The 21265-nt window shown below is 34.7% G+C and overlaps 2 protein-coding genes across 2 annotated transcripts in view; one reads left to right on the forward strand and one right to left on the reverse strand.

The window, feature by feature from the left end:
- The window catches only part of LOC128986132 (ankyrin-1-like), a 49557-nt gene extending 38209 nt beyond the window's left edge, over nucleotides 1-11348 (forward strand). The window contains exons 18-25 of the mRNA XM_054406292.1: nucleotides 327-458; nucleotides 698-904; nucleotides 1139-1216; nucleotides 1610-1841; nucleotides 7534-7745; nucleotides 8158-8293; nucleotides 9970-10098; nucleotides 11093-11348. Coding sequence (XP_054262267.1) covers nucleotides 327-458; nucleotides 698-904; nucleotides 1139-1216; nucleotides 1610-1841; nucleotides 7534-7745; nucleotides 8158-8293; nucleotides 9970-10098; nucleotides 11093-11319 — 1353 coding nt within the window. The 3' untranslated portion in view covers nucleotides 11320-11348. The remainder of the gene's footprint in view (nucleotides 1-326; nucleotides 459-697; nucleotides 905-1138; nucleotides 1217-1609; nucleotides 1842-7533; nucleotides 7746-8157; nucleotides 8294-9969; nucleotides 10099-11092) is intronic.
- Nucleotides 11349-16334: 4986 nt separating this feature from the next.
- Nucleotides 16335-20735, reverse strand: LOC128987310 (zinc metalloproteinase nas-15-like). The gene is made up of 6 exons (XM_054408085.1): nucleotides 20459-20735; nucleotides 19659-19838; nucleotides 18824-19029; nucleotides 17324-17423; nucleotides 16976-17109; nucleotides 16335-16418 (listed from the first exon to the last, which is right to left on the reverse strand). The coding sequence occupies exons 1-6, from the start codon at nucleotides 20637-20639 to the stop codon at nucleotides 16335-16337; spliced, it is 885 nt and encodes a 294-aa protein (XP_054264060.1). The 5' UTR covers nucleotides 20640-20735.
- Nucleotides 20736-21265: the final 530 nt, after the last annotated feature.

Here is a 21265-nt window from a genome sequence, read left to right on the forward strand (position 1 = left end):
TTGAACATTAAAAAATTTATTCTCCAACCAGTATTTTTTTTTCGAGGTAACTTGTAAAAAACATGGCTAAATATTTAGGTAGTTATATATTTATAATCCAAAGTAAAATATTTAAAACTACTGCTTGTATTGTATGCAATGCTTTATTAAAACTGGTCGTCAATTAATATCAAATCTCCTCCTTGGATTATCTGTTCTGGAAATTTTGAATTGTTTATAACAATTTATTAATTAACACCTCATTACAAATCCTGAGCACATGTTGAAGAATATGTGCCTGGACTTTTAAAAATGAACATACTTTTACAAAATGTTTTACATTTCAGTTTGTGTATAACCTCATGGTGTGCAGCAAGAAGCACAATGATAAGCCAATGCAGGAATTCATCCTTGTGTCTCCAGCACCTGTGGACACAGCAGCTAAATTGTCAGCCATATATATACAACTGTCTAGCAAGGTGGGTACAACTGTCTTAATTAGAGTTTCACCTACTGATCATTGCAGCATTGGGGGAGCTACTTACAAAATTAACTAGCAATAGCTATAGTTAATTTGCTCCATCTAGTGAATTGGATTATCGAATCACACAGAAAAAAGTTCGATGGATGAGGCATTGAATCACACTATAACATGGCTATCCTATAATCCACTTTGATTCTTACAGATAACCATTTTTCGTTTTGACGTTTTTCACAGGAAAAAGAGCGAGCCAAAGATCTAATTTCGGCAGGTCAGTTCTGCGAGGGGATGGCTACAGAGTTGTTAGCTCTTGCGGCCGGCGCAGACTCTGCAGGTAGAATACTCACAGCTACAGACCGTAGAAACATGGAGTTTCTGGACGTACTCATTGAGAATGAACAGAAGGAAGTCATCGCACATACTGTGGTCCAGAGATACTTGCAGGTGAAAATCAAACATCTTTATTGCTAAACTAGTATAAACTTCAATGCCATATACATCTGTTTAACAAATTTACTACCGTGGGTCAGTACACTAAATATACAGAGTGGTGTGACAGTCGGTACTGAACCTAAGTTATGTTGGATAAAATGTTTGTAAGTTCTGATATTTGACCAGTTGTTACTCATATTTTGGCAATTGAGAAAGTTTTCCTCCATACATGTACATCTTTGACAGGAACTGTGGCAAGGGAGTCTCGGCTGGGCAGCATGGAAGACGATGCTCCTCTTCATCACGTTCATCATTTGTCCTCCGGTCTGGATCTACTTCACTCTCTCCCTCGGCCACAAGTACAACAAGATCCCTATAATCAAGTTCATGTCCTACCTCACGTCTCACATCTACCTGATGATCCTGCTGATGTTGGTTGGCATCACACCTATCTACCAGGTGGTGAGATCTACTCTCAACCCGTACTGGTACGAGTGGGCACTGCTAGTGTGGCTATCGGGGCTGTTGTTATCCGAACTGACCAACCCGAGTGATAAAACTGGCCTCGGCTGGATCAAAGTGACAGTGTTACTGTTCGGAATATTCGGCGTAGCTTTGCATCTAGTTGGCTACTTAATAGAGAGACTTTACTGGCCAACGCTGATGTACCTGAGAAATCAGCTGTTTGCGTTGTCGTTCCTCTTAGCTTGTGTACAGATTTTAGACTTTTTATCGTTTCATTACCTGTTCGGTCCTTGGGCCATCATTATCGGTAATCTGATGAAAGACTTGGCCAGGTTTCTAGCCGTGCTGGCAATTTTCATTTTCGGTTTCGCTATGCATATCGTCGCGCTGAATCAACCGTTCAAGAATCAAACTCCAGAGGAGATCAGAGCGGGGCAGCACAACCACAAGTATGTTCCTCCAACGTACGGTTACTTCGCTGAGGGTGAGTAATTCATTAACAACTGTACCGTGTGAATCTTATTTCCACTTTAAGTGTAAATACATCTTGCATTATCTATGGAATGTTGATTCAGTCACTGTATAATAATTATTTGCAATATCCACTTACATTAAATACTTAATTTTGACTCAACTCTATTCACACTTTTCATAAAACACCTTCTCTAAAACTATATTTCGTACTAACAACATATAGTAAATGTAGTGAGAATCATAATATTGCAAGTTATAAATTACATTGACAAATAATATTGATTGACACAGTTAAACCAGTCATAAAATAATCATTGGATAAAAACAGCTTATAAATAAAGTGTATTGAAAACAATCAACAACAACAAATCAAATAGATGATATTTCTAGACAAAACCTTCAATAAATTAATATTCACAATACAGTTTTAACTTGCTGACTGGCATGATAGTAACACATTAGATTGCACTCAATTTTGTCTTATTTTCCTTCATTGTTGTTAGAGTTCAGTACTTTTGATGTTCTGATTGTTGTGAACTAGCTGTGTATAGTACGATAGTACTAAAAGATCAATGTCAAAGTAAACCCATTTCTTCTCAAAACCATATTTAAAACTGGACCCAGCTGTCCTAAATCATGGTGCTTTTAATAATTAGTCCGTGCTAAAAAAAAAACAAAAAAAACAGCTGATCTTAGTCAGTAACAAAGATACACAATTAGGCACCCCACTCTATTCTACACTCATCCTGTATTCTGATTACTGTATCCAAAAATACAGCCTTTAACCGAATAACACACAATTACACAGAATCACACAAAGCTCAACAGTTCTGAACTTTATCAACAAGCTTGACACACTAGCGGATCCTCTTCAATTCCTAAGATGCCAATCAAAAGCTAAGTCTTTGTTACAATAGAGAACTTGTCGTCAACCACTCCCCTCCCCCAGCTGGAGCCAGATACCGTCTATTGTTCATGGTATACGAGGAGACGGAAATGTGTTTGGCGGGGAGGTGAAGACTGTAAGTTTGACGAGGCTTCTAGAATAGTCTTGATGTCGTCTCACCGGGAACCTTGCTGCTACGCTCACTAAATGTCTAGGATAGGGCTTTCAATGTCAGCAGGGATGGTAATGCAAGAGAAAGATTGGCTCCCGTTAGCTTAGGGCTTTCAGTGTTTGCATCCTTATTTGATAGTTTATTCATTTACTTTATGAGCGTTTGGCATTTACGAATGCAGTTTGTTATGTATAATGTGAGAAATGTAATTTCTATGTGTACCTTAAAAGTAGGTTATTGAAGTAAGACATACGGTTAAGCGATAACCAAACTTATCTATTTTTTTCTAATAATATTTTGGCATAGTTTTTTTTTTACACACTTTAGGCCTTTCTTATGAAGACTAAGATTTGATTGGCATTGAAGAATTGAAGGGAAGTATTAAACATAACAAACTATCATTTATCTTGTAGGATGAAAATGCACTCATATACTATTTTAATAGTTCCATGTTCATGTAAAAAATATTTTAATAAAAGGATATATTTTGTTTATTTGTTTGTATATTTTATGTAATAAAATGTTAAAATATACCCACTGATACCACTAATACACTGATCTCGCTATAAATACTCAAATACTTAAATCATAATAAACTAGCATTGACTTTAAAAGTAAGACCAACTCACGTAAAAATTAGATCTGATCTATATGTAACTTTTTATAACTTTACATAAACATTTTTGAGGTATAAAAAAGCATCTTGAAAATATTTTTCCAGTATTGTTAAGGTATGTTGACTTATATTTCATTGGCTTTGCATACTTTAAAATTAGTTAACAAGAAAGTGATACTAGTAAGGTTGTAAAGTATTGAACTTCTATTGCACGCAATAACACATTCGAATGTCTGCTTTTTGCTATAGCACTTCAAATTGTTTGACAAGATTTGTGCTTTAAGTTTCAGCAATTATTAGGTACATTTTTAAGTCACGGAGTTTTTTATCCATCTAAAGCATTTCCATCCAAGGTGAGTGAATGATTTTTTGCCGTTTCCCTAAATTTGGGGCTCAATGTCATAATTTCTCCAAAATTAAGTATTTTTGGGCTTCGAGGAAAGAGATATGTATTGGTGAGGAGTTACTTTAAGCGTCGTTGTCCTTCTGGCTAAAATGCTTTTACGTACCTCTTTAAAAAAATTATAAAAAGTTTGAATGAAATTTTAGTTTTTTAACTTTTTGTGTTGATTGATTAGTAATGTTTATATTATTGATTTAATACTAAAATATTTATATAAAATGTTAAAAATAATGTTATATAATGTTGGTTTTTAAAATAACGAGCTGTTGGCCTGTCCTACGTACGGGAATCAAGTACTCAATTAAAACTGAATATAATTCAGAAAAGCTAGATTACAGGAATAAAGACAAATTCTGGCATCAGTTTCAAAAGCACATTAATCTTGTACAAATGTCACGTGACCACCTATTTCTTTCATTTGATTAGGCCATACAATATGTATTTTAAATCCATATTTACAATAAAACAGCAATTGTGTAGATTTGAAAAGCCTTGAAGTGAGATTGGCCGTTGATTGACACACACTGGTTTAAAGTACAAATAGCTATACCACATTCCATTGCATACTATCACTTATTGTACCTTATTTTGCCTCAATAGCCACTGAAACCTTAAGAGGATTTTGGCCTCCCATTCTCTTCTATCCCTTGATCATCTAATGTAGATCCCAGTCTGGATAAGTCTTTCATTGCTTGGTTCTCCTAGTGGTCGTCTTCCTTGTGGTACTCCTCAGAATACACTTTTATAAAGTGACTAGCTGGCCCGACAGACGTCGTCCTGTCCTAATGTGGTTTTATGTCAAATGCTCGTTCATTTTCAAGGTGAGCTCGTTCGCATGGCTCAATCACGTCCTGGTTGAAGTTCGTTCACTCACCTTTAGGTTGGAACTCGTTCGCTGCGCTCACCTGCCTTCAAGTTAGCTCGTTCGCTATGCTTACTCACCTCCAGGTTGAAGTTCGTTCGCTACGCTTACTCACCTTTTGGTTGCAAATTAGCTGTCGTCATAAATTTTAAAAAATAATAGTGCTGCACCCTGTTAGTAAACCTATTAAATTTTTAATGCTATTGAACATCACAGAATCAAATTCTTTAGTTGAACCAGCTGTTAAGACTCTTTAATTCCATTTAAATATGAATACTCATTAGGTTAACATGGGAAACTCCAGAGCCACTGGGGCGTAGCCCTTTTGACGGATCTGCAACAAACTTCACACAAACCATCCTTGAATAATGCTTAATAATATCTGAAAGTTTCATTACAATCTGTCGGGCGGTTTCGGAGTCCATAAAGGATAAACAAACAAACATACATTGGATTTTATATATATAGATGTATCTTCTCTCCACTACGCATCTAGCCTGCAAATGAGCCTTTTACTTTCTGAAAGCACCCACATATCTGGGTGTTTAAAACGTTTCTCTTAGCTCTCTGTTCTTTCGTATCTCAACCTCCCTTATCTTGAAATAGCCAGTCAATCTTTTCTGTATTCTATATTCTCAAACCCAGCAATAAGGTTTTTCTGTTCTTTGGTCAGTCAGTGCCCAAGTTTCTGAACAATACAGTACTGCTGGGATAATATGGTATGGATCAAATTTGGTTTCTACTAACACCCTGCAGCTTATTGGACAGTTTTCAGATCTACTACATCGGTTGACGTTTTCATTACCATCCAAAGATTTGGTTTGCCAAAATAGTCCTGACATCATTTATTTAAATCATCCATACTTATCCTTTACTAGCTGGCCCGACAGACGTCGTCCTATCCTAGTGTGGATTTATGTCAAATGCTCGTTCATTTTCAAGATGAGTTTGTTCGCATGGCTCAATCATGTCCTGGTTAAAGTTTGTTCGCTACGCTCACTCACCTTTTGGTTGCTAATTAGCTGTTGAAGTTCGTTCGCTACGCTCACTCACCTTTAGGTTGGAGCTCGTTCGCTGCGCTCACTTGCCTTCAGGTTAGCTCGTTCGCTACGCTAACTCGCCTCCAGGTTGAAGTTCATTCGCTACGCTCACTCACCTTTTGGTTGCAAGTTAGCTGTTCTCATAAATTAAAAAAAAATATAGTGCTGCACCCTGTTGGTAAACATATTAACTTTTTAATGCTATTGAACATCACAGAATCAGATAGTTTAGTTGAACCAGCTGTTAAGATTCTTTAATTCCATTTAAATATGAGTACTCATAAGGTTAACATGGGAAACCCCAGAGCCACTGGGGCGGAGCCCTTTTGACGGATCTGCACCAAACTTCACACAAACCATCCTTGAATAATGCTTAATAATGCCTGAAAGTTTCATTACAATCTGTCGAGCGGTTTCGGAGTCCATAAAGGACAAACATACATTGGATTTTATATATATAGATAGGCCCATATAGAATGAATTTATAAAAGTAAACACTCTAGTAAGCTAGTCACGTAATTTTTCCATGTTTATCATCCATACCGTTATCCGTGATAATTACCCATCCTCATTGACATCCTAATATCATTCATACTCATTTAATTTATTCAAACTATAAGATATATAGATGAGATAAAAGTTATATTTTGCCTACATCAGCGCACCCAACGTAACCAACAGATGAACGCCAAACAACGTTTTAGATTTACAAAAGATACTTACAGTATCCTAGGTCAATGATAACATTGTGTTTAATGTATGTCATCCATATGTTTATCCCTGGATAAAACCCGTCAGGAGATTGTGGTAGTAATCTAAAATCTCCATTCCTGATCATTCTTAATCTCTTTGTTTTATAACATCAATATTTCCAGGACTAATCCAAACAAAGGTTAAGCAGTCAAACATTTCATTGTTAACAAGAGGCTGCCAAGATTATTTAAAACTTGTAAGCTCTGTTATTTCCCTACTCTTTCCTAAAAAAGTCGAGCAGTAGAACAATTTGCACAGGCTTTTCTTTGAAGACTCGAAGGGCAGAGCCTCCCGATTGGTATACAGCAATGGCTTACTTAAATCTGTGGTCTAATTATCTCTACGAATCTTATTTATTTCCTATAATCAAGGACAAAATCATAGACAAAATAAAAATAACCTCATAGAATATTTAAATAATAGAATACAATATTTTTATATCCATCCAGCTGTTAGTTCAAACAAATTTGCAGTGAAACATCATCTTAACACCAAATAAATGGACGGATCGATGATTATAGCATTACACATAGTATAAACAAATCAACCCTATGTATGTCATTTTTATCCAAATGCTGAATTTGTGTCACAAACGATGAATGTTCTATTTCAAATCAGTAAAGTGGTTGATTCAGAATCAAGAAACAGAAAAACCCCGTCACGTTAAAATATGTGATAAAACATATTAAACAAATATTTTAGAGAGTGCAATGGATTGAAATCTGCCTCTTTAAAAGAAGATTTTCAATTCCTTCTAAAAAATACTATTTAAATATTCAAAGGGTCCGGATTACCTTATCTCATATAGCATCCACTAAATGATGGTGTCAACACATGATCCTTTTTGAGATTAGCACCTTACCAACCATAGGTTTGTATATAGTCTAAATCTGTGTATCGCTAAATTTTAATATTTAAAAGACACAAATGCCCAACAATAACAATTTAACATACAATCACTCCCTTCCAGTGCGACTGAACCCAATGTCTGCCCTGGAGTTCCTGTTCTTTGCTGTATTTGGTCAGACAACGCCAGACAACTTGAAGACAAAAGACACGACACAGCCGGAGTGGACGTTGTACTTGTTCAAATTTGTGTTTGGTATCTACATGTTGGTGTCGGTGGTTGTACTCATCAATCTACTGATTGCTATGATGAGTGACACCTACCAGAGAATCCAGGTGAGATTGTGTTTGTAACTTATTGTTTCATATAGTTTTTAGTATAGTTACTACTACTGTATGTTCTCTTTCGAGTTCAAAAAACTACTTAAAAGCTAATTAACATGGGATGTCTAGTTCAATATCCAAAGTCAATGGCTTTGGCTTTATTTAAGGAAAATTATTAGCCCACTCAAAATCATAAATAATCTCTAACAAATGAAAATATTACAAACAAAACCATACAAAACATGTCTTTTCAGGCAATTTCCTTGTTTAACAATAAAATTACTTAAGTATTCCTTGGAAGTCTTTATTTTATATAATGTTAAGATGCTAAACAAAATGTGTAGTTATAGAGAACATCTTACATGTGACAAAGCTGTACATGTTTTAAAACATCTGTAGTTTTGAATCATCATTTTTTCTACAGGCACAATCTGACATTGAATGGAAGTATGGTCTGGCGAAGCTGATTCGTAATATGCACAGAACCACAACCACTCCTTCCCCCATCAACCTCATCACAACTTGGCTCATGTATCTCCTCAGAATATGTAAGCGAAGAAGTAAGTATCGATTGTACTCATATTTCTTTGGGAGGGTCATTCTATATGGAGGAAGTCTAAAAAAATGGCAAACAAGTGTTAATTTAAACGTAAAGGTCAAAATTGAAAGTCCTTTATTGTTGCAAGAAAATATATTGCCACAATCCCAACTGAAAAGATCATTTATTTAGAAGTAGCAGCCTAACATTTGTTTGATTTTCATATCAAGTCTATTAAAAATCTCAGTTGGCAAGTAATTCTTTCAGTTAAAATTTTATTTTTCATTGCATCAAATACCAAACTATTCGCAACAATAGTTTCCTGTGTCATTTTCTTAAAATTTCATTTAAAAAATCTATTAGTTATTCTGGTCCAAGTTAGCACTACAGTAGACTCCCTCTCATAAGGACTCCTCGGGACCGAGGTAAGTCCGGATAACGGGTTTTCCGGTTAAACCGACATCACCAAAAACTCGTTAAAACGGGCCGTTTACTGTGATATTCGACTTAAATTTAGGAGAGCATTGTATTTAGATATGTGATCACTGGTCTCAAATCTTTCTTAGAGAACAGTTGTTTCAGTACCGCCCACTTCCTGCCTATCTAGTCCGGTTAAACCAAAGTGCTGATAAAAATTGTCCGGTTAAAGAGATGTCATTTCCACCGATTTAATCCGGTTAAACCGATGTCCGGTTAAAAGGTGTCCGGATAAGAGGGAGTCTTATGTACCTCATCTCCGTTATAGAGTTTAGCTCATTCACTATACTATTCTGAGATCCAGTCACATGATTGATCCCTCATCACTCAGTTCACCTAGTTTTTGTTAATCTCCCTCTATGGAAGTAGCTGTTACCATGATAAGTAATATGACAACTAAGACCTGGACCTGGGACTGATTTTGTTTTTCATTTTATGTCCTAAATATATGTGAATATGTGTCCCTGTAATCAAAAACTCAAGTCATTTATTTGGTCTGATTTTGATGAGATTTGGCATAAACAAGAGATGTGGCATCAACTTGTATGAGTTTGTGAACCAGCCAGATCAGGTCATGGGAACGAAATGTTATGGGGTTTTGAAATGTTCCAAATTTTGATCAAACTAGTTAAATTTATTTATTTTATACACAGCTATTATTAAAAATAACAAAAACACACAGAGTGTTTGATAAAAAAACACTTTAAAAAACTCCCTGTAGCACCAAACCTAGGTACTTGTTAAACCTAATATTATTTAAATAGATTATTATTGAAAATCTAATCAGGCAAATGGAAATTTGCTTAGTCTGCAGGTTTGCTGTGGCGGGGGTATTTGACTATGGAAGAAGTTATTGCTACAGAAGATTTCCTCAATATTATCGTGACCGCCGAAATTTTTTTGATCTTGCCGTGACTGCCAAAGATGTTCTCGATCTTGCCATGACCGAGTGTTTACGATTTTGCCTTGTCCACGAATAACGATCACAATTTTACCTTGACCAAAGACTAAAACAGATTTTCCCAGTTCAAGTTCAAAATTTCCACATAATTCCTGATTCAATAAATTTACGCAAACTTCCAGAAATTCTCAGACTGTTTGGTCACTCTGGAAGGGTCAAAGGTGGGGGGGGGGGGGGGTTGGGCCCCCTTTTGGCCCTTATGCATGGACGCCCATGCACTTACAACTTTAAATGAGACATAACACATCTTGGTCCAACAGTGATGCAGAGGAAGAGGCCAAGTTTGGTGCAGATGATGGGGCTACAGTCACGCTCTCGAGTCAGCGCAAGATCCAAAATGGGCGCCAAGTGGTTGGCCAAAGTCAAAAAGGGACAGGTGGCGCCGAAAGGTAGAGGTACATTTCTTTTCTTCACCTTTTTTCAACTTAAGCAGCTTAATTTTAGTTACAAGCAAATCATTTTACAAGCAATTTTGTCTGTTTGGACCACCTCAAATTTGGTCTTTGTTCACACAATCACTTTGCTACTTGGCTACACTTGGGGTTGCTAATATTCTTGCCATTAGTAATTTTTTCATCATATAGTCAATAAATGAGTCAATACCTTTTTTAAATTATGTCAGACTGAAACATTTTGTTTATGTGTTCTTAACATCAGTATCATGATTGACACAACAGAGTATTTACTCCTAACACATCACAAAAGCATGATTTATTTTAACGCGTACCTAATCACTTCTCTGATTTGTTTGCATTATTTGGTAACAAAGCATAACATTCTATTTTTTCATCAGATTAATGACTTAAATTTGTTTAGAAAGTTTAATAAAACAATTAAGGTTTAAATACCTGTGTAATCACTATTTAGTACCCATAAATGTGTAAAAAAATACAATGAATACAATTTTATTCCATGGAAAAGTTGCTGAAAAAAGAGTGTCAAAATGAGATGTTTCTCAGGAGCTTCTTTTTTTACTGATTTTGACCTGGTTAGAAAACCTCCATACAAACAACGTCGATCAGCACGGAAAATTTAATATTGAGCTAGTGATACTAGCTGCAGAGGTAAAGAGACAAATAAATACAAAACCCATCAGCATAAAACAACGGTGATTAAGTATATTACATTACATAAGTAAAGTAATTAATAGGCTTCCATGTAGTGTCAAAAATGTTAATAGATAACAGATGAAAGGCCTAATACAATGTAAAAAGTTCAAGATTGAGTGGATCTTTATTTACAAATGAAGCAATTTCAGGGCACCAAGTCAAATGTATTATGCAAGTGCAATGCAATAAACAAAAACTGTAAACATTATTAATTAACGTCATGGTTAACAATGGATTTTTTTAACAATACTAATGTAAATTTGTTGTTTTTCAGAATCCGTGGCGTTGAGTGTGGTTCACCTCAGCCCTCTCGGATCTCAATTGAGTTTCAGTAACGCTGCGACAAGGATAGAAAACATCATTGATTGGGAAATGATCGCGAATAAATACCGAGCTCTTATTGGTGAGCTGAATGAATCCAACCAATCAGGGGGCGACAACGGAGAACCAGCTAATGCTTCCGGAGACTCTACAGCTCCAGCAATGACCAATCAGAGCTAAAAACCAACATGTTGCATAGAGTATGAAGTTTAGTGACCAATGAGTTATGGATTCATTGTGAACTTGGTATTTGGACTGCTGGATAAAATGAACAAAGACAGCACCCGCTGTATTAATCGTTATAGGATGTCTACTGTCTTTCAATTGTGATGCTGGAACAAAAACAATTGTTGGAGAAAAGCTGTAAACTTATATTTGCTGCCAAATGTGTGTATAATTCATACACCAGGGTTGAATCTGAATTAAATAGCGTCAGCCTTTTTTTATTGAATTTTTGGAATCATCTAAAAAATTAAATCATTGGAGAAAGGGATAAGTTATGTAAAGAAACGTCTTAACTTTTAAATTCTTTATAGGCAAAGTTTTTTGAGCGCTTAGCTATAAGAAAAATCTGTATGCCTACTTAAAGACTAAAGATTAAATTGGTCTTTTGAATGGAAATTTCAGTTTAGACTGTTTCCTCATTCAATAAAATTTGTGAATTTTTATTGTGGGAGCCCTTAGAGGCTGCTCCAAGACTTAAACCGCCCTAACTTGGATGGTGTAGGAAATTTGACAGGCACTGAATCTTGCCTAGCAAGAACCGAGTTTAAGATTTAGCAGTCTTTTGCAGCACTAGGAAGTGAGAGTCCAGTTTTGGGGCTAGGCAGTGTAAATATAAACTTACTCAAGAAATGATAATGTTCTATGCATTTCAATACTGGCATAATCCTCACCCTCACCCAAAGAGTTCATCTGTAAATGCAAACATTTTGTTCCTTGGTGTCTTTATTTTACACACATTTAGAGCAACTAGTGAAATTGCTAAGTGTAGTGATTAAGGATAAAGATACCGAGTGCCATGGACAGGTTCTCTGAGTCAGCCATCAATCAAAATAGGGAATAAACATATTTGTATCATAATGTTGTCTTCATAATGAAGGGCAACAATATTGTTTTAGCCAAATATAAATAATATTTTAGTGTGTTTTGTACTGTAGAATTTTATAAGTGCTATTTTACATGTGCCACAATAATACTATTGTCTTTATTTTTATACAGGTAACACGTCAGCTTTTTGTTTCATATACTGTCTTTGACTCATGTAAAAATATATAGTTAACTGTTTAAAATGTAAAATTCAAAATTACGAATTTGAAGTACGGTACTAATGGACTGAAATGTTGTATGATTGTTTGCAATTTCTTGCCTTCTAAGAGTGTTTCTGAGAACTGATATGGGACACGGCTGGTCAAGGTGCTTGAGCGCGAGACCTCTGTGTAGAATCATGGGTTCAACTCTCTCCAATCACCAACGGCGTTCAGCCGTGATCATGCCGATCTCAAGTAGCATATCCAACAATCTAGAAAAAAGATAAGTCTCTTCGTTTGAGAACTTTCTCTGTATTGAAGAACACCCTTCACTAATAGCCATACTGTTTTGTATCTAAAACATTCTTGGTAAAAGCAGTAGTATATTGAAGTTTTGGGTCTATCACTCTGCTTCCAGGTTTTTTGTTGAAAACAATAAATTAAGATATTAATTTCAGAATCAAAGCTTATATAACAAGAAAAGATTTTGAAGTTTGCTTGGAACTTGTTCTGAAGTTTTACTGCTATATTTATTAATTTTGCATTTGTGTGTGTAGAATGTGGAACAAAAACTTAAGGGACACAATCAAGAATCAACAGAAGTAGCCAGAATTTCCCATCAATATATACACATTTTAGAACATTGTTTTCAAAAATAAATTCATTTAAACAGTCCCATGAAGTGAAATTAACTATATAGACCTCGTTCTACTAAAAACTAGTTCGTGACCAATAAGAACTTTAAATCAAAATAAACTCACTGCCTTTTTTGTCTCAATTAGTTTTAGCTACCTTATATTTTTATTTGAGTTAACTCATTAGCAAACATCTATTATAGATAAATTGATGAACAGACCAAAAACCCCTACTATAATAGTAGGTTGGACTTATGTACCTCCAAAACAGTCTAATTTGAAGTTATTGATGAAAATAAAAATTTTTTATTTACTTTTGAATAAGCTACAGTAATACTGTAATTATTAACTGTACAATTTATTGTGTGCAAATACCAGAGACTCCAAAAACAAAACAGTTCTTGCTTTCAGAAATGTTAGTTGAGTTGAGTCTAAACTAATTAACTTGTAATATTAAAAAAATAATTGTTTATTGTTTAGTAACTAATTTGTATTCATGATTAATTAATAATGTATCACAGGATTATTGTCAAATGATGAAACCCCCAAATGAAAGGATAAAGAAATAATAAATAAAGAATTTTTGATTTGATTTGATTTGAAAGGATAAACGGTACAAAGTGTGTCATAGAATTTGAAAATGTGTGAGTACAGTAGTTATTATTATCTGAGATAAACAAAGACAAACTTTTTTGATTATTTATTTTTATTATTACTATATTTTTATAACTTAATATTTATTTGTTGAATGTTCATAAAAATATCTTGAGAAAAGACCTACACTGAATAAAAAGGCATAAAAGTAAAAAAGAAAAATTATCAATTTGAAATACTTTATTGTTAATCTGTTGTTATTATATGTTGCTAATATGTTTTATATATTGTTTGTTATTATAAAAAAAAGGATACCTATGATATTTTATATATTAGTTATTAATTATTGTTATTATTATAAGTATAACTTGTTCTGTTATTATCTTTGTTGAATCAGTGGAATGGTACCTTATTTCAGTGATCTGCCTTATGAAGTGCTTGATGTATACTTAAAATACACTGTCATCCAATCAGATTTTAAACATTTGATAAATAAATCCATTTTTAAACTTGTATCTTGATAATAAACACCCCCAACAAACAAAATTACCGAGATTTAATTTCTTACTATCAATTTAGTCCTAAATATTAACTGAATTATCAAAAGAGAAACAAATATTGTTCAAAAGTCAATCTGTAATAGTATACTGCATTAAAGTTTTTGATTTTAGCGAATTTCCCTATAGGGAAGTAGCTATTACCGTAGGTCTCATGGTAAGACTTAGGCCCGGGACCGATTTACTTTTTCATTTTAATGTCCCCAGAGGCCAAAAACACCATTCGTTCAAATTTTTATATATGTATATATATATATATATAGGTATATATATATATAGATTTATATATATATATATGTGTCCGTGAACACGATAACTTGAGTAATTTTTATCCGTTTTTGATGAAATTTGGTTTGTAGGTGTAAGGCGGGATAAACTTGAATGAGTTCGCGATCCAGCATGATCGGACCATGGGAACAGGGTTTTATGGGGGGTTTTATGGGGTAAAAATTGGTTTTTCTCACTTCTTACCCTCAAAACACAAAATTTCCCAATTTTTCTCCAAACCTTCTTAAAGAGCTTAAAAAAACAAACAATTCAGTATATCAAAGTGTTTTTGTACGATTATTGGTTACGGAGAAAACTAAAAAAATGGTAAATTTAAAATTCCCTTGTTATTCTTATGGAGAATATTGTAAAAGGTTGTAGTTTGCTTGTTTATGGATATATTTTGATCAAACTTGGCAAATTTATTTATTTTATAGTAAGCTATCAATATTTTACTAAAAACACACTACTTTATTAGTTTCCTTGTAGCAGCAAACCTAGGTACTCGTTAAACCTAATGTTATTTAAATAGATCAATTGAAAATCAATTCGGCCAAATGGAAATTCGCTTAGACGGCAGGTTTGCTGCGGCGGGGGTATTTTAAATAAGAGCAAATTACAATATTTTAACCTTTTCAAACAACAATACACACCAATCAACATAACATTCAATAACATTCAAGTCTACTAATGTCAAACCTTAAATTTAAAAAATATATATAAGGCACTACAGAGGTTTATAATTATAGCCTGTGCCTTAGACTATATCATCTATCAAGGTGTTGCTATTTTTATAGTTTATATTTCTTGTTATTGATCTAAAGTTGATTTATAAACTGGAACAATGTACTGCATATGCAGTGTAGTATAACCACTTGTATATTGTATAGAGAGTATATTGTATGTAATTTACCATTAATTGTTTCATTTTACCTTGCAACTTGTTTAGTTTTTCACATGTTTAGAGTACCTATTGATATTCATAAACTGTGCTTTTTTTAGTCAATTATTTTTTTTACACATTTGCTACCGAGCGTCTCATATTTGCGATGCCACGATCATTGCCACGGACCGAGGTATACAATTTAATCTTACACATAGACTGGCTGTCATTTGGTTAACAATACATGCAGACCACGGGCAAAAACCTGTCAAACAGTGATCATTTACTTTGTAATACTCTGCAATCTTGTTTATAAATAATATATTATGTTTTTTTTTTATATTTTTGATAACCTTTTGTAATGTTGCATATTTGCGACACCCAGTATATACTGAAGACAATAGTGAAAATCATTATATTTTTCTTGAAATATCTCCAAACGCCGCATATACAACACACAACACAGAACAGTACATACGTTTTGATAACATTGGAACACCAATGCAAATATGCGACGTTAGTCTATTTTAACGTGACTAGCCAATGCATACAAGACGGCAGTCTATGGGTAGAAACCAGCCGTCGCATATGTGCGTCGCTGGTCCATATGAATGAAAAATTTTGTACTATTGCGGTAGCGAACGTGTTAAGCTGGATCAATTTATAACCAATCTTTGGGAATAAGTTTAATACAGATAGGTCTATCATACATTCATGTTACTGTGTCATATCGCCAAAGATTCAAATGTATAGGATTCACTTTTTAATGGACTCATTCGCTAAAACAGAGGTGGGAGTGTCATTAGATGACTATGAAACCTCGACAGAGCTTACTTTGATTTAGAATAGGCCAATGTTTAAAAACAATAAGTATGAGATATGAATTTCAACAATATAGTCTTGTCAAGCTTGCGTTAAATGTTTTGAAAAAAAATACAAGTATAAAATACAAGAATTGAGATATAAGGGGTTAAAGGTTATACACATAGGATGCAACATAACAACTTTTTTATTTGCATTTGTACATGTGGCGTATTTTCTGAACATCTTTTCTACTCAGATTTTCTCTTTGGCCAAGTGTAACTCCTCTTGTCTGTAAACAATAAAGTTCCGAAGAAAATGTTACAAAATTACAAATTACGTATAATATTGTGCTATAATCTGCACTGGATTTCTAAAAATGGTAATCTGGGACCAGAGATTATTATTGTCAGTCCTTAGAAGACTTTTAATGTTTGGGACAACCACTGAGCTAGAGATACAACTATGGAGGCTGCACCGAACGAGAGAACTGAGAGACGGTATTGGTATTACTAGGGGTAAGGTACATTATAGGTGGACATTGTATTTAACACATTGGAACTAAGGAAATGAATAGGGGGATTGTGTTGAAATTATGAGCCAATGAACAGGTTGATTTTTCTCTAGTTGGTACCACCATAACAAAATTTTACAGTGTCGATTTTCTATAGCAGAGTTGCTGTGCAAGTGCTACTTTTTGTCGTATTTTTTGCTCAGTGTGGCAACACATGTGTGTTTAAATATGCTGTACAAGGTTCTCTAGCTCATCACCCAGTAGCATCTCTCACTTGTTGGTTTCATTGTGTTTTTCAATTATATACTCTTTTTGATCAGTTATGTCTGACGTACCTTGGGGACTATGGTTGGTTGTCCGTTCCTAGAAAAAGCATTGGCAGAGTAATGCATCACACTGCGATAGTCATAAGCCACTCCCTGGTTATCAGTTTCCTTCTTTTTTGCTTTTTCAAAATTGTTTTCTCTGCCTGAAACATTTTATAATGCTCTTAAATGGATTAGTTACATACTAGGTTATTCTGGGGCTAAGTGTACTTCCTCTACTCTAACTTAATTTTTGTAAATCGGTCATAGTGAGAATGACACCGTGTCATAAATGCTGGAATGGTTGTAAAGTGTTATATAAGTTAAGGAAAAGTGTCGTGACTGAACCTGTAAGAGATGTTTTCAGTAAGCACTCACCGGACTGGATGTTCTGGTAGTTGACTGTTACATGCTTGTCCCTTTCCCATCTGTTTTGTTCATGGAGAAAACCAATTGCGTGCATCATTTCATGCATGACCTAAAAAGCACATGGTACTTTACTTCATGTTTTTTCTATATATAATTCATAAATGTTTCATTTCTTTACCCTCAACAGTGGTTTGATAAGCCTTCCTTGTCTCATGTAAAAAGACTGTTACGATTTTACAAAAACCAGTTTAGTGCTCTTGATGTTGCAACACAGTAGGTGGTGGCATCTGACGATGAATTAGTGAACGATTTCAAACTAGGACTGTACAGCAAATGTTCGATCTTTGACGGTTAATTTTCTCGATTGTAGTGAGTGCGACAGAGCTAGATAGATGTATTGTTTCCAAATTTGAAACCTGGAAATCTATGAACACATTTAGTTGTGAATGTGGACCTAAAGTTCTAGTTGATAGCCCCCTAGATATTTTTTACTTTTTTTTTACCTATTTTTATGGTGAACTTATAAATTTAATCATGACTAGCACTAACACATATGCCGCAAAACGAGATATGGTTTGTTATAATTTGGGAAACACTAGGCTACTGTAGCAAGGTCTCGAACGTTAGAAATTTTACCTTGGAGGGTTGTAAATGTTCATACTAGCCATGTAGGCTATACCATCTTTCAAAATATTACAATCATAATAATATATCATTCCCCATCATCAAGACAGAGACAGAACATTTCACGATTTAAGCTGAAAATGACTGTATGCCTTGTTACTTGTTCAGATGTTAGCTCTTTGTTTTATGTTAGGTACCTTTCTTTCAGATGTTAGCTGGTATTGACTAAGACAGGCTGTTTCTTTAAACAGCACCATTTACTATCCAAATGATCAAGGACAGCGATGGGTCCAATTTCAAACCATCAAAAATCTACCGGCTCTTTTAAACTGGCTCATTTCTGACAACGCAAGAACTGTGACCACACTTGGCTAACTATAACCATACTATATATTCTGAAAGAAAATATTACGCAACTGTTAAGTTAAGTGTTCTTTCAGTCATAATCTTGGATGATGGTTTCATTATTACACTTTCTGACTGTAAAATCGAAATTTTAAATAAACATGTTCTTGTTGGTTGTTGTGTAAATCAGCTAGTTTACAATTACAAAAGTAGTAGTTACTTTTGTAATTGTAAAACTTTGTAATTGTACTTTTGTTTGTTATTGTTGTTGTGTTTTGTAGCTGTAGTAGCTTATGCTTCTCTTATGGATACATTTTAAATGCAAATATTGTTTGTCCTCACAGTGCTGAACTTCCAAATGTTGTCAGAAACACCACGTTAAATCCCATCAAAAAATGTAAAGATAAGCCCAAGAACTGAGAGAGAGAGAACCAGTCACACAAATGCAGGGCATGAATTAAGTATGATTACAAACTTACTTAAGTGTTTAAACTAGAAATAATCTTACTGCCTGTTACTTTTTGCCTACTCTATAATCACCGTGCCCTTCTTGGTGAGGCATCCGGGACTCTGAAGGTTCAGTTCTTGTCGTCCGCCGATCCGGCCCACCGAGGACCAACATCCAGTGTTGCTGTTAGTGATGTAAACATAATCTCTCTCACTACCAGTCCGCGGCACCCACTTGACACAGGTTAGCTTCCGATACTCGGCAATGGCTTCGTTAATCATGGACTGGTCACGCTGATCTGGAAACAGAATCTTTTTTGAACCAATGACAATAAACTGTAGAGCTTCTTTAGCTGACCGCCTGAGATGGTTTTTAAGTACACTGTAAGTTAATAAAGTTGTGTTGATTTGTTTTAAAAGGTGATGATAAATTTAAATAGAGCAAAAAGTATCAATTAAAGTACCTTTGCCCCAATGCAGACTGGACTATCCGCGACCAAGATCAAGCAAAACAGAGGAGGGGGGCTGTACTATGATCTGACAATTCTTCACCCAAAATTGCATGACAGATTATCTGTCATTACCTTTTTAACCTGAAATAGTAACACCTTAACACCTCCACACCTTAATGCGAAAAAGTAACAACATTTTACTCAGGAATAGGTGAATCATGTTAGTAAGTAGGTACAACAATTCTGAACATGTTTTAAATCACTCCATTTATGGTACAATATTACAATAGGATGTACAGGTTACTATTAACTATAACAAAGTTTGGTGGTGAACTAAGAGTCTACGATGCTTCTTTGAATGCACATCAAACCCTGGAGGAACCTCCCTGTCCCTCTTGTCATTTTGTTAAAGTACCTCCCCTTCCCCTAGAGCCCCAATTCACTTTAAATAAAGTAGTTGACAAACCAATACTCACTGAAGTACGGGCTGATCTCATATGGGACAATGCCCTTAGGCCAGTGTGTGGAAGCAGCCTTGAGTCCATTCCGAGCTTCCCTCTCGGAGGTGGCTGGTATCAGCAGATCTCCCTGAGCGTACTCCCCTAACTCCTCAGGGTTTAGATCCATCTCTGGACTCCATCTGGATACTGCATCTCCTACAGAGGACAATAAATTGTGGATTTAACTGGTGGAGTGTACAATGAACGTTTGATAAGAGGTGTTCCTTTCAAAACTGTGCATGTCAGTTGAACTCTTTTTATTCAGCCGTGAAAATAAAACACTCATATTATTGAGATTTTCTGGAATTTAAATTTTTTTTTTTTTGTAGCGTTATTAATTATTTAGAGACTTGAGAGTGATTTTATAAATCTAAAAAAGAAGAAAAGCATTTATTAATCAAAATAAACATGTCTAATTTTAAAAAATAAGGTTGCCAATGACACAGAAAAATATGTACAAAAAACATTGAATGATTATAACAGCTATAAGATTGATGAATTTTCATGTTTTCTATATAAATGGTTTCTCATTAAAGTCAATGAACCTCTTAATGTTTCGTGTATAATTATTTCAAAATGGATCTAAGGTCCAAATCATATTGTTCCCAAAACTTGAAGTCTTTTTTTGTCCCATTCATTCTAAACATGGTCTTGTTGTTATCTAAGTCAGACATTTTGTTCAATACCATCGCATTAAATCATAGCACAACTACAATATTGGTGTCTGGGTCCAAAATCATTCAGATTTTTTTCGTATGACTTAAAACATAACCAACCTGACTCAGTCTTTGGCATGCCAAAAAGTGACTCTCCAATCTCCATGAGTTGCTCAGTCAGTCCTTCATCGGCCTCCGTTTCATCCTCTTGGATGAAGTTTTCCCAGAAAGGCGAAGGAGCAGGAGACGTCCACACTAACACCACCTGTAGCAGGAACACCAAAACTACTACAGTACGCATCGTCTGCTATCACCATAGAGTAATGATTACCCAGTATATATGTGAGTGGGTCAACAGATAGAGAACGAGGTGCCATTACTGCTGTCCTCTGATACATAAGTTTGCATTCTGAATGACCGTCGGAAGTGCAGATAACACGGTAGTTAATAAATTCTCTGCGGAATTTTCGGTGATAACCCTCATGTAAACACGGGTAATAAATCGTTGAAGGGACTTTGTACTCATCAGCGGCATTGCTATCTGTAGTTTTACATTTTTAACAATTAACTGTTTTGTTACGTTTGTCAGATACCAGATTTGCTTAGGTCTTCTGATTGTTTTTTAAATTTAAAAGTTAAAATTAAATTTTTGTCTTATAAATTGTTAACTTAATGTTCTTCTTTTACATTTATTAGAGCGTTGTCTAAGGGAAACAAATTTGAGATTTTAAAAAAATTCTGAAAGATGTACAATCCCTGCAATTAGGAAACAGAAATACTGGTACATAAAACAAGCAGAGAGGGGTCTTGTGCGCAAATTGCACATTAGAGTTCAAAACTTGTATCTGAATAATGCAATACCCTTTTACCTTTCAAAGATACATTTTTTGTTATATGTTGAAGATGTTGTATCAGTTAGGTGGACAA

This window comes from Macrosteles quadrilineatus, unplaced genomic scaffold (assembly GCF_028750875.1).
Source record: "Macrosteles quadrilineatus isolate MER2022 unplaced genomic scaffold, UCM_ALF_1.0 Scaffold_2__2_contigs__length_208266976, whole genome shotgun sequence".
Lineage (NCBI taxonomy): Eukaryota > Metazoa > Arthropoda > Insecta > Hemiptera > Cicadellidae > Macrosteles > Macrosteles quadrilineatus.